The sequence below is a fragment of the Nerophis ophidion genome, linkage group LG14, assembly GCF_033978795.1.
Source record: "Nerophis ophidion isolate RoL-2023_Sa linkage group LG14, RoL_Noph_v1.0, whole genome shotgun sequence".
Lineage (NCBI taxonomy): Eukaryota > Metazoa > Chordata > Actinopteri > Syngnathiformes > Syngnathidae > Nerophis > Nerophis ophidion.
Window position 1 is genome coordinate 23,940,442 of NC_084624.1, and position 17,926 is coordinate 23,958,367.

At 40.1% G+C, this 17,926-nt stretch overlaps 1 protein-coding gene across 3 annotated transcripts in view; it reads left to right on the forward strand.

Moving 5' to 3' along the window:
* camsap2b (calmodulin regulated spectrin-associated protein family, member 2b) overlaps nt 1–17,926 on the forward strand; it is a 101,067-nt gene that overhangs the window by 68,257 nt on the left and 14,884 nt on the right. For all 3 annotated transcript variants that reach the window (XM_061920193.1, XM_061920195.1, XM_061920194.1), the window contains 10 exons: nt 4,803–4,893; nt 4,986–5,081; nt 5,684–5,753; nt 5,839–6,120; nt 10,562–11,270; nt 11,333–11,479; nt 12,773–12,983; nt 14,298–14,481; nt 14,641–15,289; nt 16,938–17,074. In XM_061920193.1, coding sequence (XP_061776177.1) covers nt 4,803–4,893; nt 4,986–5,081; nt 5,684–5,753; nt 5,839–6,120; nt 10,562–11,270; nt 11,333–11,479; nt 12,773–12,983; nt 14,298–14,481; nt 14,641–15,289; nt 16,938–17,074 — 2,576 coding nt within the window. The remainder of the gene's footprint in view (nt 1–4,802; nt 4,894–4,985; nt 5,082–5,683; nt 5,754–5,838; nt 6,121–10,561; nt 11,271–11,332; nt 11,480–12,772; nt 12,984–14,297; nt 14,482–14,640; nt 15,290–16,937; nt 17,075–17,926) is intronic.

Here is a 17,926-nt window from a genome sequence, read left to right on the forward strand (position 1 = left end):
TGTGAGGGGAAATCTATGGAGCAAAGTCCGTGTACCTTTTCCGCCATGATTATCAAGCTATATTGCCTAAAATACATTAATAAACGACGGGGTTTCGGTAATTTAAAAATTTGACAGTATTACTAACCGTCTAGATTTTTATCGCAAATGATCATTATACCCTGTACGTTACATCCCTCGTCCATTAACAAGTAAAAAGTCATGGGCGGTCATGGCATGTTTTTACCTCTAATGTTGGTCAATTTTTTAGGGCATTACGACAAATGACAAGGGCGGTCGGGGCTTTGACCGCAGTTGCCGTGGTTAAATTCGAGCTCTGATATTAGTGGTGCAAAATAGATTTTGGACAGCTTTTTAACGGGCCAATATGAGGAATTAAAACGTCATACTGATTAATACAATAACATTAAAAAATAGCTAAGATGGTTGTTTATAAAAAAAAAAAGCGGAAACAATATTTATGGAGGCAATATTACTTAGAGTACTGTGCTGTGTGTAGGATAGGGTGAGCAAATAAAGCGCTACCTTTCTCCTACTCCTGCTGTAAACTTTTCCTGAGTGTAAACAAACATGGTGTCGATCGTGTGGGAGGTCATCAAGGAGGACATTTCACATGCTATTTGCACCAAATGTTCACAAACATTCCACAAGGAGGGAAACAAAAACATTGTGCTTCAACACATCAAACCTAATCAGCAACATGAAACGCCAGAATCATTACAACAGTGTTTTTTTGAAAGCCTACGAAAACGCTTGCTGCTAAAGAGGCTTCCCCAAAGCCATCTGCAAATAAAGGTGTGCGCAAACTAGAGAAATCTAAAAAAAAGAATAATAAACATAAATAAGTTATTGAGAAGCAGGAAGTGACTGTACCTGTATGAGTTTTGGATTGGAAAAAAAAAGTAATCCCTACTCTACTCCATATACGTAAAAGGGAAAGCATTTTACTAAAAACAATGCTCATATTTTCATTTAGAACAGTATAAACAAAACCTACATACCGTATTTCCTTGAATTGCCGCAGGGCATATAATATGTGCCTGCCTTGAATTACTGCTGGGTCAAACTAGCTTCCCAAAATAATTAGCGCATGCTTACTATTACCGCCTGACGAGTGACACTTCCGCTGTCATCATTTTCAAAATGGAGGAGGCTGATTTCAATACCGGTAATTTGAAATCGCATAAAGGGAAGAAGATTAAGAGCTATTCAGTAGGATTTAAGGTCCAAGCTTACATCACACTCAAATTTTTAAAGAGGTTTTAAAATAATTAGCGCATGCTTACTTTTACCGCATGCCTTTGGTAAGCGCAGTAGTCAATCAATCAATCAATCAATGTTTACTTATATAGCCCTAAATCACTAGTGTCTCAAAGGGCTGCACAAACCACTACGACATCCTCGGTAGGCCCACATAAGGGCAAGGAAAACTCACACCCAGTGGGACATCGGTGACAATAATGACCCAGTGGGACGTCGGTGACAATGATGACTATGAGAACATGATACTGTGAAAGATCAATCCATAATGGATCCAACACAGTCGCGAGAGTCCAGTCCAAAGCGGACTAGTGAGAAGAGGTTTTAAATTAATTAGCGCTCCAGCAGCAATTCAAGGAAATACGGCATATTTCATTTTTTGTCATTTTGTTTCAAGTTGACAGATTTGACTGATGTTTAAATATTAAAACAAAAGATCGTTGCAAGAAAGTATTTACTGTATTTACTAGCAGAATTTAATGACATCCAAGACATTGTGTACAATTTGTATCTTTATAAAGATACTAATTTACTGGCTATAACTACAATCGTTTAAAAACACTTCAATCACAATAATTTCTAATTTATTATTTCATTTATGGTTTCGTGTAAAATACAGACAGTTTTTTTGGCCCAGAATTCAAGCTTAATAAATTAATTATTTGAATGATACAAAATAAAACTACTAATTAAAAATATTTAATAATTCACAAAAGTATAATTTCATTGTGGAATTTATTATGAAACAATTATGTTGAAATTATTTAAGTTTGTCTATATATTTATTTGATATTAATTTTTTTACGGCTTTTTTATTGGATATCAGATTGCGTAGGGGATATAATGTGTAAAAATATGTAGCCAGGAAATTACACTTAAAAAAAACACATGAAAACATAACATTCTGTACAGTCAATGAATGTGTAAAATGCACGGTAGTCCTGGTTTGATGTTGTTTTCAGCTGAAAGAGATTGAAGAAGTTATTTCAGAGAGTAAAGAGAGACAAAAAGCAGGATATTACAAAAAGGGAATAATGAGTCAGGCAAGGACAAACTGTGTTGGAGGCTTGTTGTTATGCGCCTTTATTTGGTGGAGCCACTAGCGAGTATGGCTGCGGCGCTAGACAAAATGAATGTGACAGAATGTGTGTGGACGGGTGCATGGGTAGGACAGACGCTGGCGGGCGACTCCTCACAGAGGACAGACCCTTGCAGTCCTGACTTGTCTCTGCCTGTCTCTCTTGTTCTCTCCCTCCTTCTATTTTTTTCTACTACAACAAAACAAACTTGGGACCTCCACAGATGATTCAACCAGTGTTTGTGGCAAGTGAAAGCCAACTGGAGTGTAAGAGGAGCTCTGTGGTGTCAAGGCAGTAAGTGTTAGTGGGAACAAACATTCAGATTCCAGGCACAGTCACAGCTGACTTTCAGGCTGTGAAACATCACCAGTGTTTGCCACTCTGGTGAAGGCACCAAACCACATGATATACACACCTTAGGTTCTGTGGTTTCACAACTTTTTACACCTCAAAACATACATCCCTATTGTGTTGCCTGTGCTATTATAATTATTGTGAATGATTGTCAAAATTAAAAAGAAAGGTTTTAGTGAAAGCATTTTAGATTTGAAATTATTTGTGATGCGTAATGACCAAAAACAGTGTTTTAGTCGTCGCCAATTTGTCATGGTCCCACATGACAGCCAGGTTCGGACTAAATTTATTTTCCTGTGTTTCCACCATTGTTTCCTGTTTGAGACTCCTTTGTTATTTCTACTTCCTGTTTGTCACCGTATGGTTCACAATCAATCCTGTTTGAAGGAAAGCTAAAAGTGCACCTTAGTTAAGGTTGTGTTTAGCTTAACTTGATTCAGCCGAATTCGGACTTCCAACTGCTCGATCATTGTTTTTTGCTTGTTGTCTCCAAGCAGTTGTGCTTATCATCTCCTTTGTCGCATAGCCTTTCTTTTACCTCCTATGCCTGTTTGTTTTTGTGCATCTTTTTGCGGCAATATTTTGTTTGTACTTTTCCCTAATAAAGAGGCCTACTATGCTTTTCGCCTGCCATCTCTGCTTTCCTGGGTCCAGACCCACTACACCAGGAATGTCAAACTGTTAACAGTAACTGGTAGCTTGTAACAGTGAATAATTTATGAATTTGCCTCTGGATTTCAGTATCAATTATATAAATTGTTTTAAGTAGACTGTCGATTTTACAGTAAAAACTTTTCATTTTTAAAATGTTATTGTAAAATATAGTGTTTTTCTGTTGTTGTTGTTTTCCAACATTTTATGGTAAATGGAAAAACAGTACCACTGTTTTTTGGTTGTTGTTTTTTTTTGGGTGGAGGAGGGGGATTTACAGAAAAATCTGCAAGTTTAGTTGCCAGAATTGTTGTGTTAAATTGACAATGGTTTTTACAATATTATATTCTTCATGGAAAAACAGCACAAGTTCCTTTTTTATTCTGGCAACTTAGCTGCCAGTTTTTCTTCCGTAAAAACAAATTTACTGTCTTTACATTTACAGTAAAACACCCTTAAAAACAGCAACCGTAGATTGTACAGTAAAAACTGGCAAATCAGTCAACAAAATGTTCACACAAAAAAGAGTAGTAGTTTTTTTCAATTTACAGTATTATGCTGTAAAGAACACCGTAAAATGTATTGTCATTTTTATTAATTTCATGGGTAGTTTGCAGTAAAGTTTAGTATTTGTAAGTATTTTTATTTAGACAAAAACATGTTTGTAAAGTATGATAATATTCTGTAATATTTTTTGCAATATTGGATAATATTAAAGTTTAAAAGGTATGCAATTTCAAGCAGTACATATATGTTTTCTGTCAAAATGAAAAAAATCAATTATGTTTAGTGAGAAAATATTAAGTACTTTACTGACATATTTCATTTCCAGGTGTTTGCGGGCCAGATAAAAATAATGTCACAAGCCACATTTGGCCCCTGGGCCTTGAGTTTGACACTTGTGCACTACACTAAGCCAGACGCTAACACAATTTCCAATAATTATAGAATTCACATATTAACATGAAAACACCTTATATTTACCATGTAAATGTTTGCCTTGTGGATTGAAACAGTCAGGAAACAGTAAAAAACATTCTTCCACAACGGCCTCCACTTATAAATGCATTTAACAGTAACACAATCTCATGCTTTATGTATCCATCTGTGCATGTACTTAACTTATTTCCAGATGCTGTATTTTTTTTTTTGGTTTGTCATTGAACAAGCCAGACAGTAAAAAATGCACACATTTTCCAGTATGCATGTTCTTGCTTCTTTTCCAGTTTCTTAGCAACACAAGCGTTGACCTAACATATTGATTACACGTCTTGTAGAACGTTGTGATCATCCAGCATCCTTAAACAGGAGTAGAGAGATGTGTTATTACAATTTATTTTGGACATTAACATTCATGCTGACTTTGTCATGGAAGAGTCAATTCATTGGTTGTTAATTGTTGTATTTGTAGTTTGTGCAGACTGATATGCATAACTGTGTGTGCGCCTGTTGTTGCAGAGTAACTACTTGGTGTTCCTGGCCGAGCTTTTCTGGTGGTTCCAAGTGGTTAAACCCTCATTTGTTCAGCCCAGAGTCTTTGACCCTAATGGTATGGGGTGCGACTTCACCATCGATAATAAAATCAACATGCTGTTTGTTGATTTGATACAGCAACTAACCGCCAACTGTCCAACTCTGCAGCTTGTGTGGTTGTAAGACCCTGCAGAAACATGGCTCCGGTGTCCAAGCAGAGCTATGTGGACAGACCTGACAGCCCAGAAGACATCCCTGATGAAGGTTTATTTTCTATTGTTGATTATGTTTAGAATACAATCTTATTAATCATTTAATGTTAAACAACTTTACATTTATAGTACATGCCATGCTTTGACTGTGATTCTGCATGCATGTCTCCCCCTAGTGGCTGACAGTCACAACGCAGCTTGTGTTGCATCCATATTTGTACACATTTACTGTGAAAAGTTCCCCTCCATGTTAGAACTGCTTCCACAGTGGACTGTTTTAAGTCTTGTCTTGAGACCCACTTTTATTCTTTGGCTTTTAACACTATGTGAGTTGTGTGGTCCTCTGTATTTTCTGTGGGTTTTTTTAAATTTTGATTTCTATTTATTGTTTTAATTCGTTTTACCCTTAAAAATCGTTTTTAATCATATTTATTTTTATATTGTTTTTATATTGGTTTTATTTCTTTATTCAGTCATTGGTGGAGCTAAGGATAATATTTGAATATTGTTTTTAATTTATGTTGTTTAAATGTGCTATACAAATAAAGTGGATTGAAAAGTGGCCTGAACATAAGATCCATCCATCCAAGATATCAAATAAAAAAGCGGATATTATGATATTCATCAAGTTTGTTCTCTTCTTTTCTGAATTAGGTGTAATGAAGAGATCTACCTCCATGTCCTTTGTAGATGGTTGTGTTGGGACTTGGCCACAAGAGAGACGGTTTGTGTTTATAATTCAACTTTTTATTAGCAGCTCTTTTATTTCCAATTTAGTGTTTTGACTCACATCTTTCTCCCTCCTTCAGCTCTTCCACACGGGGAATCTCCTTTGAAATTCCTCTGGATGGAGAACCCACCGCACCGTTGTGTGAAGCTCCCTCCCTCCGCAGTATGACCCGTTCCGCTAGCAGCGACGGTATCGGGTTCAAAGTTCACCATGCACCTCGAGGCGGCATGAAGCGGCATGTGTCCGTGGCGCCGGTAAGCGTAAACGGACAGAACAGACACATCGCAGAGGAGGATGAGGACTTCAGCCCCCGCAGACCCCTGGGCAGGAACAACACCTTCTCCATCAAGAATCATAGCAGGTAGACTGACGTTGTGTATGTAATCGATTAACGTATTTTCCGGACCATAGGGCGCATCAGATTATAAGGCGCACCGTCGATGAATGGTCTATTTTTTAAAATCTTTTTTCATATATAAGGCGCACCGGATTATAGGGTGCATTAATGGAGTCTTATTATCATAAGACTTCCTTGTGGTCTACATAACATGTAATGGTGGTTCTTTGGTCAAAATGTTTTAATGACATTCAGGCTTTACTTCAATCAATAACGGAGCAGCATCTCCTCAGTTGTGGCTCACTAGTGCAACAACAGCGCTGGAACTGTGTCCCGTGAAAAACCGTCCAAATGGAACTCTCTAAAAACTAAAGTTCCTTGGGTGAATTATGTAAACTCACTTCACCTGTATGTTTTAGCGCTTTCATGGCAAGTTTACTGACGGGTTTAATAAAGTACTTCTGATTCTGATTCTGAGATATAAGTAAGAACTTTACACTACTTTATATTAAAAATGGCAACAGCGGAGGAGGAAAGTCCCATAACAAGAAGATTGAGAAAAAGAAGCTCATCGACTACCTCCTCGACACGGACTGCAAAGGCGGAGGCGCGCAATTTTTCAGGACTTATGCAGATACAAAATACAGATAAGCAGGTACCAGAAGTTACTGTTGCATAATATTGTGAAACAAAACGGCAGATAATGTCTTACCTTATACACACACCATAATACTCGTATGTTGAAGCACAGTAAAATCCATCAAGTGATGCAGCTTTATAGCTTACCAAAGTCGTACAAAAATATTTTGATAGATTTTTAAACGCCATGTGTAATGGTCACCGTTGTTTACTTGACTCATATTGCAGTTTACACGTATCTCTTATGTTAAGTTAAAAGTACCAATGATTGTCACACACACTAGGTGTGGTTAAATTTGTCCTCTGCATTTGACCCATCCCCTTGTGTGACTGCCATCATATTGCAGTCCACACGTATCTCTTATGTATGACTGCCATTTACTGGTCACACTTATCATTACACCATGTACCAAATAAAATAGCTTTGAGGTCGGTAAGCAAGTCTACAATTATTCAGTACATTAGGCACATCGGGCTATAAGGCGCACTGTCAAGTTTTGAGGGGAAAAAAAGGATTTTAGGTGCCTTATAGTCCGAAAAATACAGTACTTGGAAAAAGACAAATACATGGGAAATTTGGGGGATATTTGTTATAGAGTAATTTCTTTTAAACATATTTGGAAGAATCTCTCTCTGGATGTTCTAAATCTCTGTTTTCATTTTGAGGAGGTTTGTGCTTGAGGAGTTGCCAAAGTGAGGATGTGCAGTAGCTCAAGTTCCCATAGTTGACTCCATCCCTAGATAACTAGCCGAGTCAACCTGCTGGTTGCAATCAAAAAGTGCAGTCGATTTTGCAGACGGATAAGCATTTTTAAATATTTAGAAAAGCAGTATGCCAAAATAATGTATTGTTATTGTAATAAAAATGGTTATTATATGAAGCAAAACACTTTGGTCAAAATCAACAAGTTAACTCATGTGATTAGTTGAGTGTGGCATTAAAAGAAGTGAGAGTGAGTGTAGAGTTTGATCAGAAAATGCTGTATTGCTGTTCTTGGCTGTTCCAGTCGTTCAAATATAGAGATAGTAAAGAGCTTCCATAGAGTACCGAAAGAAGTGGTTCAGAAAGGTAATAAAGTCAGGGGAAATAACAAAAGTGCGTCAAAGGAAATGGCTCTTAAAAATATCACTTTCATTATCTTGTGGCATACAATTGGACCGTCTGCAGTAATCACTTTGTAAAATGTTTTTTTGAACATTTAATTTGTTTAAGAAAATTTCTGTGATGCAATCAAGTTTATTCTCTACTATATTAGCAGTGGTTAAGAGCAGAACTAAACATGAGAAAATGACAAGAGATTGCATTATTTTGTGTACTTTTGTGGTTGCTATGCGTAAATATAACTAGAAGACCTGCTTTTGCAAATATATTAACGTCCTGCTAAGTCTTAGTAATAAATATTTTGATTGTTAGTCCAATCCACCATATTTTCACTGTCCATTTTCATAACTGAAACTGAAAACATAGTTGTTGTGCAGGAAAGCCAAGTGCTTTATTTGACACGGTTGACCACATTATAGCGTCTTTGTGATATTTGTTAGCGTAAAGAAAATATCCTTGACAGTATTAATAAACAAAATAAATAAATATCTCGTCAGCTCAACCGCATATATTGAATTTTGATATCGCTAGCAAACATTGCTGAACAACAGGGACATGCAGTATATGGCTAAATAATGACACAAAATATGAACTTCACAGCATAAAAACAACTGCAGACACAAATTGTAGATGAGACTTATATTCGTAGCAGGAAATCAGCTGCCAAAAAAAAACGTATCGTTTTCTCATTATCGTCACGATCACAGCAGCATGGAACTTGTTATGTCAATCAATTATATTACTTATCGATGCACCAATAAGTCCAACTTTGTCTTTCACCAATTAATTCTTGTTTTGTAGACCCCCCCCCCAAATGTGAAGACATGATGTGCCTCCAATCTTTTCTTCTCTAAATACCGTTAAGTGAGGTCGGCGCAAACAGTAACCTCTTGGTGATGGCAAATGGTTTAAATCTTTTCAAAAAATATTTTTCTTAAATGTGTAGAAGTCCACTGCATCCCGTTTTAAATCTTTTCTCATGCCCACTTATATATTTGCCTCTAAACCTTTTAAAATATGCCTAAATCTGCATTGATCCAGGTAAATAAACAGTCGCCTAATGGTGTTCGAGACTGGTGCTCAAATGTGCCTTTAGCTCACATGATAACAACCCAGCTATTCACAGCTTTGCTCAATACTTTGTTGATGCACCTTTGGCAGCAATTACAGCCTCATGTCTTTTTGAATACGATGCCACAAACTTGGCACACCTATCTTTGGGCAGTTTCGCCCAATCCTCTTTACAGCACCTCTGAAGTTCCATCAGATTATATGGGTGTGAACGTCTTCCTGCCGCCATCGTGCGGGTTGCATGGACCATCGATGAAAGACAAGGTTTGACTCTCGTTTATTATTTCAATAATCACTTCTGGGTCCCAGTCGGTCACGCCGATTTCCAGCGCTTCCTCCTTTGCTGCTCGTCTCGGCTCGCCTTTCGATCGCCGGTGACTCTGTCTTCCTCGGGGGCTCATCGCTCGTCTGGTCTCGCTCGTCTTGTTCGTCTGGTGGTTCTTCTCCTTCTTCTACCCCGATTGCTCCTCCTTCTCCCCTTTTATACAGCAGGAGAAGACTCACAGATTGAGAGCAGGTGTGTGAATTACGCACCTGGCTCTGATCGCTGCAGCGGCACTCCAGGCGCGCCCCGCCTCTCTGTTCCGCTGCATACTCCGCCTCCTGGCCGCCATCTTGGGTAGGACCATAATTTGTCCTATCCCGCTGTCGGCCCGTCGGCTCCGCCTCTCCACAATGGGAAGTGTTGGTTTTCATCCAGGATGTCTCTGTACATTTCTGTATTCATCTTAGTCTAGTCAGGGAGGTGACCAAGAACCTGATGGTCCCTCTGTCAGAGCTACATCATTCCTCTGTGGAGAGAGAAGAACCTTCCAGAAGGACAACCATCTCTGCAGCAAACCACCAATCGGACCATTTCTTAGTAAAACCTTTGCCAAAATGCACCTAAAAAACTGAAGCGTAATGGTGGCAGGATCATGCTGTGGGGAAGTTTTTCAGCGGCAGGAACTGGGAGACTAGTCTGGAGAGACGGAAAGATGAATGCAGCAATATACAGAAACATCATGGATGAAAACCACCACATCTCATCCAACCTGACGGAGCTTGAGAGGTGCTGCAAAGAGAAATGGGCGAAACTGCCCTAAGATAGGTGTGCTAAGTTTGTGGCATTATATTCAAAAATACTTGAGGATGTAATTGCTGCCAAAGGTGCATCAACAAAAACACAAAAGTTTCACATTGTCCTTATAAGACGCCGTGGTTCAATTGGTAGAGCAGCCGTGCCAGCAAACTGGAGGGTTCCAGGTTTAATCCCTGCTACAGCCATCCGAGTCACTGCCGTTGTGTCCTTTACCCACCTGCTCCCAGTTCCATCCACAGTGGTTTAAATGTAGTTTATAGATGTAGACAATGGGTTTCTTGGGTTTCACTATGTAAAGTCCTTTGATTCTTTACAGAAAAGTGCTATATGAATATAATTCACTAAATTGTCTGTAGAATTTTTATTTGGAGGAAAAAATGGATCCAGCCTGTAATTAATCATGAATAACTCAAAATATAAAATCTGATGAATCTGATTTAAAAAATGTATAGATGGACATCCAAACAAAAACACACTCCACTTGTTTAGTTGTTTCCAATTTATCTAATGGTGACCAAAGACTTGTACTGTACTGTATTTACGCCACAACTTTAATGAGCCATCTACCCTAGGTGTCCCAATGGAGTCCTCCCAGACAACAACCACAACCCTCCCAATCACCATGGTGACCACAGCGGCCACACCAGCCCCTCGACCCCTCCAAGCATCGAAGAGGCTTTAAAAATAATCCACGACACGGAAAGACCCCACGCCAGCCTCGGCCTGGGAGACAGAGAGAATGGCTTCTTTCTCCACGATGCCCAACCTTCAGGACCCCAGGGGCATCAAGGAGACGACCCGGGTGCAGCAAAAGCCCGGTTAAATGACTACGACCCTAATTCCGTGTCGACCGAAGACGTTGACACGGGCATCCATGTGAGAACAGAGGACATCCAAAGCTTGGATGAGGACTCTTCCCTGAGAGACTACTCAGATATAGACCCCGACTGTGAGGCTATGACCCGCTCGTCTGAAAAGGAGAGGAACTGGGAAGGTAGGCGTAAAGGGGTGGGGGAGTCTAACCCTGACTCCAGCAGTGGTAGAGGGGATGGAGAGGACCGGAGCAGCCAGCGTCCGAGCTCGGCACCCACATTGCCTCGATCTCACACTATGAGCCCCGCCTCTTCCCCCGGGGGCTCTGCAGGCGGTTTGGTGCGGATGACCAGCTTTGCTGAGCAAAAGTTCAGAAAACTGGAGGGACGCAGCAGTGGAGGAACAACACCGGAGAGTTCAGACGTCAACACCGCATACAAACATCCTATCAGAAGTGTTTACCCACAGGTTTGTGTCACCATCCCAATGGTGTTGCTTCAGTTCTTACAATTCTTCTCTCATTTTTGTAGATCAGTACACCCCCCTTGCCAATCACCTCCCCTTCTCCTGTAACACCTTCTCCCCGGGACCCGTCCCACCTGATAGCCTCAGAGATGATCCAGTTGAGGATGAAGCTCGAGGAGAAGCGCAGAGCCATCGAAGCCCAGAAGAAGAAGGTAACGCATGAAGAAAAGTACCTTATTTTTCGGACTATAAGGTGCACTTAAAATCCTTTCATATTCTCAAAACTTGACTGTGCGCCTTATAAACCAGTGCGCCTAATGTACAAAATAATTCTGGTTGTGCTTACCGACCTCAAAGCTTTTTTATTTGGTATATGGTGCAATGATAAGTGTGATCTCTAGATGGCAGTCACACATAAGAGACACGTATAAACTGCAAGATGACGCCAGTAAACAGTAAAACTTTAATTGTTCCATTGAGAATATAGAACGTTACACACGGCGTTCAAAAATCTTTCAAAATGTTTTTAGTATGACTTCGGTAAGCTAGGAAGCCGCACCGCTCGATGGATTGTCGGCTCATTAAACATACGAGTATTGTTATGGTGTGTGTATAAAGACCGCAAAACGGCACCCATTAGAAGACATTACCTGACGTTTTTTTGGGCAATATTATGCAAAAGCAACTTTTCTTACCTTCTGGTACCTGCTGATGTGTATTTGGTACCTGCATAAGTCCTGTAGTCCGTACCGACCCCGTAGTCGATAAGCTTCTTCTTTTTCTCTATTTTCTTGTTATGTGACATTTATTCTCCGCTGTTGCCGTTTCTACTATAAAGTAGTGTAAAGTTCTTACTTACTGTATATCTGTCTGTAGACTACTATCAAAGCGCTAAAAACTGTAGTGAGTTTACATAATTCACCCACGGAACTTTAGTAATTCGAGAGTTCCGGTTGGACGGTTTTTCATGGGACACAATTCCGGCGTTGTTGTTGCAATAGTGAGCCATTGATGAGGAGATGCTGCTCTGTTATTGATTGAAGTAAAGTCTGAATGTCATTAAAAAAGTTAGCTCCATCTTTTGACACTTTTTCCACTCCCGTCCTTGCACGCTACACCGCTACAACAAAGATGACGGGGAGAAGACGTTGTCGAAGGTGAGCCACGTCAATAAGACCGCCCACAAAACGGCGCATCCTGAAGCGACTGTCAGAAAGCGGCCTGAAGATAATCTGGAAAACATCATCTATGCAACATTTTGACCAAAGATCTACCATCCCATGTTATGTAGACCACAAGGAAGTCGTTTACATTTATAAGAAAATCATAATATGACCCTTTTAATGCGCCTTATAATCCGGTGCGGCTTTTGAATGAAAAAAAAACTGAATAGACCCACTCATCGGCAGGCCCCCTTATAATCCAGTGCGCCCTATGGTCCAGAAAATAAGGTAGTCGAAATTGACACAGTCTTCACTTGTAAAAGTCGCACCATGTCTTTCTAGGTGGAAGAAGCGTTCACTCGCCATCGCCAGAAGATGGGCAGAACAGCCTTTTTGAATGTCGTGAGACGAAAAGGAGTGACCAGCCCGCTCAGTCCTCGCTCTGAAGGAACGCCTTCGACACCAAAAGAAAGCTGCCAAGGCAGCATGGAGAGGGCGGAGAGATGCAAGCCTGATGGCGCTGCTCCCAAATCTCCCTGTGAAGATGGCGGAGGTAAGCAAACAAATTTTAATCTATCGATCCAAATAGTTATACAACGAACTCAAACTGTAGTACGCGTGCCACCAGTGGCACACGAGTGCTATCTAGTGGTATGCCAAAACATTCAAACACAGTGTTATTGTGGGTTAATCTTACTGTGGCCACAATATTAAATATACTTGTTAAATTAAACCTCTGCCTTGTTTTTAATGAATATTTAGACCTACTACGCTATTGTATTTTAATGTTGGTTATTATGGTGGTACTTGGAAAACTAAGTGTTTTATAAAATGGTACTTGGTGAAAAAAGTTGGAGAACAACTGCATTACAGAATAAACAATTAGGGAAAACGCCAATGTCCATTGCAGAGGACAATGTTTTTCAGGAGGATACTGTCAATATTTGTACAGGCGAGCCAGCAGGTGGCTTTAAATACTGGACAAACATGTCTTCCTTAGAACCAGCATCTTTTGCATTGGACATTTGTCTTTTACAGGGGTATATTATTTTGAAATTTGCAAGTTAGAAAATTCCGTAGTTATAATTTTAAGATAACGTATGTCAATTAGGCAGATTAGATCAGCTAAGAAATATTATCTATTGTCTATCCGTTTTAATTTCTCTGATATTGAAAACACCCATTCATCTTCTTCTGCTTATCCAAAGTTGGGTACTTGCAGTGTGTATATTGTACATTGTACATATTGTTATGAAGGTGCCTGTTACTACATTATATAAATACTAGCAGTGTGTATATAGTACATATTACATATTGTTATGAAGATGTCTGTTACTACATTATATATATACCTGCAGTGTACATATTACTTATTGATATGAAGGTGTCTGTTACTACATTATATACAGTATATACTTGCAGTGTGTGTATTGTACATAGTACATTTATTATGAAGGTATCTGTTACTACATTATATATATACTTGCAGTGCATACAAAACGTTGGAGGGTTTTGAAGTCGTTTTAGAGGTCTTTGAAGGCTACGACGGCTACATTAGCCACATCTTGCAAGCATTTTTGTTATCTTTAAAATCCTAAAAAAAAGAAAAGTGTTTTTTTGTCTCTTATAATGATTGTGCGCAATAGGCAAAATTCCAAAAAAGTGCAGTTCCCCTTTATATATACATAACTGGGTGGTTTGATTGGCAATCCGCTGTCAGACGCTCTCAATTAAAGCTTCTGTATCAGATCTCAATAGATCGAGCGGTTATGGCCCAAAGTTGTAATTTTCCCAGTGTTATTTTACTTTCAGGATTTCATATGTCAAATAAAATAGTGTTTCATCAAACTTATTTATTGTGACGCAGGTACGACGCCAGGGGAAACAGACCTTGCCGAGTACACTCGCTCTATCGACAGGCTGAACTCGTCACTAGGCTTCCTGCAGACAGAGATGCAGCGATTGGCTCAGCAGCAGGAGCGGATCATGACTATGAGGGACCAACAGCAACGGGCCTGGGTCATTCCTCCCCCTGCTCCATCCCCACACAGGTAGGCCAAAGGGCTACAGAGTAAGAAGGGGCCATCATTAGCCATTAGGTTTGGTTTGGATAGAATGTTTGGTTTGCTCTGTTAGTACAGCCTGTACAAAGACCACAAGTGTGAACGCAGCTTAAATGTTATTATCATGTCTTTATTTTCCCTTCCCAGGCAGCTCCGCATGTTGCGTAGCAGCAGCGTCTCAGGCCGAGGTTCAGTGGGTTCTTTGTCTCCTGTCTTGTCCTCGTCCGGCTCTGTGAACCCTCCCAGTCGACCCTCTGCCGGCATCAAGCGACGTCCGGCCTCCTTCCACGCCAGAACACCTCGGACTCCACGGCCCAATGATCTGAAGATCACGCCTATTAGCCGAATGCTCAACACCCCTACATCCGTCGACAGCATACCGAGACTGAGAAGGTTCACCTCCAACCAAACACACACCAGTTCGTTTGCATACCTGAGTCACGACGAGGGATTCGGGACTAGCAAAAGCCCAGAGACTAAGGACGGCAAAGAAAACACTGAGGACAAAGATGAAGCCAAGAAGGGTGCAGTCACCCCCACAACCAAGGAGAGGGACAAAGACTCAACTGAGCATGAAGACGCTTCGGTGAGGAACGTCAACCAATCAAGAACTTCGGAGGTTTTGTGTCAGCCGACGTCTGAGATCCAAGGCAGAAGGGTGCAAGGAGACCCTCAGGACAGGAGAGAACTGGTGGAGGTGACAATGTCTGGACTATGGCCTGCAGAGAGTCAACCTCGGGAGGCAGGTGGGGAAACCGGAGACGGCCAGAAGATGTGCTGTGGGTTTTTCTTTAAGGTAAGTTGGAGCAAATTGTTGTTTATTTACTTATAGGTCAATGTTATATCATCTAATGAGTTGATTAAGATCTTTGTTTGACATTAATGAGATGTGTTGTGTATAACATTGCAACACTCATTGGCACCTAGTTTGGGAGCTTCTTTGGAAGTGAAATCATGAGCGATATCCTCATTATTAACACTGTCTAAAGCCGTATAGTCCTTTTGTGCAGGAGGCATTGAGGGGAGGAATCCCACACTGTGCGAGCTCGGCACAACATGTGCAGAGATGTGTGTGGTGAGCCGTGAGTTTATCACAGACAATACATCAATCTGGGCCAGACTGATGAGTAGGCTTTAATCGCAGAGACACAAGAGCTGTGCGATGACGGATGGTTAGCAATGTTACTTTAAATCAGGGGTCGGTAACCCAAAATGTTGAAAAAGCCATATTGGACGAAAAATGCAACAACAAAAAAATCTGTCTAGAGCTGCAAAAAATTAAAGTGTTATAATGAAGGCAACACATGATGTAAGTGTCTATATTAGTAATATTTGCCTACTATCAAAGGCTGACGCAAATCTTCATTGACAAAAATGTTGTATTTTAATTTTTACTCTACACATTTTTGCAACATTGGAAACCATTAGTAAAATGGAGGCTTCTCACAGGATGCAATAACTTCTGGAAATTACTTGCTCAGAATGGCCAAAGGTATAGATGTGTGTATCCAAGTTAAAGGAAACGTCAGGCTGTCTTCTTCTAATGGATTTACTGCAATCTTTGCAAGCTGGGTAACGTTTGCTGTGGTCTGGAACAACATGGCTTACAAACAACTATCAGAAATGCAGCCAATATTACATACAGATAATGTGTCATGAGACATACAGATATAAATTAAATACACAGAGGATATAAGTAAAGGGAATGAAATGAGCTCAAATATACTTATAAACAAGGCATAATGATGCAATATGTACATACAGCTAGCCTAAATAGCATGTTAGCATCGATTAGCTTGCAGTCATGGATTGACCAAATATGCCTGATAAGCAAATCAATAAAATCAACAAAGCTCACCTTTGTGCATTCGAGCACAGCATAAAACATTTGGTGGACAAAATGAGACAAAGAAGGAGTGGCATGAAACACGTATTTTTGTGGCAGCACCAGAGAAAGTTGTACATGTAAACAAACTACAATGAATTCAAGGATCGCTGAAATTAGTAGGACAAAGCCAAATACTTTCATCAGTGAAGCATGTACAACATAAACAGTGAGATTTCTAACAATTAGGAAGGTTTGTGTCATGTTTGTTCTTGTACAGAAAATATATTGAAACAAAAAATATATCTTTTTCTTCATCTTTTTCCATTTTCACACAACTCTAAAAGAGGTCCAGGGAGCCACTATGGCGGCGGTAAAGGGCCGCATGCGGCTCTAAAACCGTGGTTTGCTGACCCCCGCTTTTAAATCTACAATGTGTCATAAAGCAACTGAGACAAAAGGGGTGCGGTACCAGGCAGCAACCAGCAGAGGTGCTGTTGATTCAGTCTCAGCGAGCTTGTCCTCGAAAGAAGAACAACATGACATCAACTGAGGCTTATTTTTTTCTGGCATCTCTATCATGCTCAATACTATTCTGATTACACGCCCTCCCTTCCAGGATGATGAAAAAGGGGATGAGGACATTGCAACAAAGAAAGCAGCTCTGCTGGAGAAGAGGCTGAGGAGGGAGAGGGAGGCACAAGAGAAGAAACAACAACAAGAGCTGGACCAGGAAAAGAAAAAGGAAGCAGCACGGTGTGTCCCCTCATTTTATATTTTTCTTTCAAACTATTCTTAGAAGTATGAGCATAATTAGATATATTACTATATGACAATAGGTCTGTGTTTCTTTACAACCCGGACCAAATTTACTTCAATTGCTTACATTCTGTCATGTGATTTCTTCCCGTAAGCAAAAACCAGTGGTGGTCAACCAAGCTAAGTTGGCTGTAAAGGCACTATTAATGCTGAAAGGTACATACAGGTTTTGGAACAACATATGCTGCCGTCTAAGCGCCGTCTTTTTCATGGACGTCCCTGCTTATTTCAGCAAGACAATGCCAAGCCACATTCAGCACGTGTTACAACAGCGTGGCTCCAAAAAAAAGAGTGCCGGTACTTTCCTGGCCCGCCTGCAGTCCAGACCTGTCTCCCATCGAAAATGTGTGGCGCATTATGAAGCGTAAAATACGACAGCGGAGACCCCGGACGGTTGAACGACTGAAGCTCTACATAAAACTAGAATGGGAAAGAACTCCACTTTCAAAGCTTCAACAATTAGTTTCCTCAGTTTTCAAACGTTTATTGAGTGTTGTTAAAAGAAAAGTTGATGTAACACAGTGGTGAACATGCCCTTTCCCAACTACTTTGGCACGTGTTGCTGCCATGAAATTCTAAGTTTATTAGTATTTGCAAAAAAATAATAATTTTTGAGTTTGAACATCAAATATCTTGTCTTTGTAGTGCATTCAATTGAATATGGGTTGAAAAGGATTTGCAAATCATTGTAGTCCGTTTATATTTACATCAAACACAATTTCCCAACTCATATGGAAACAGGGTTTTTATGTATATATATATATATATAAATATATATATATTTGTGTG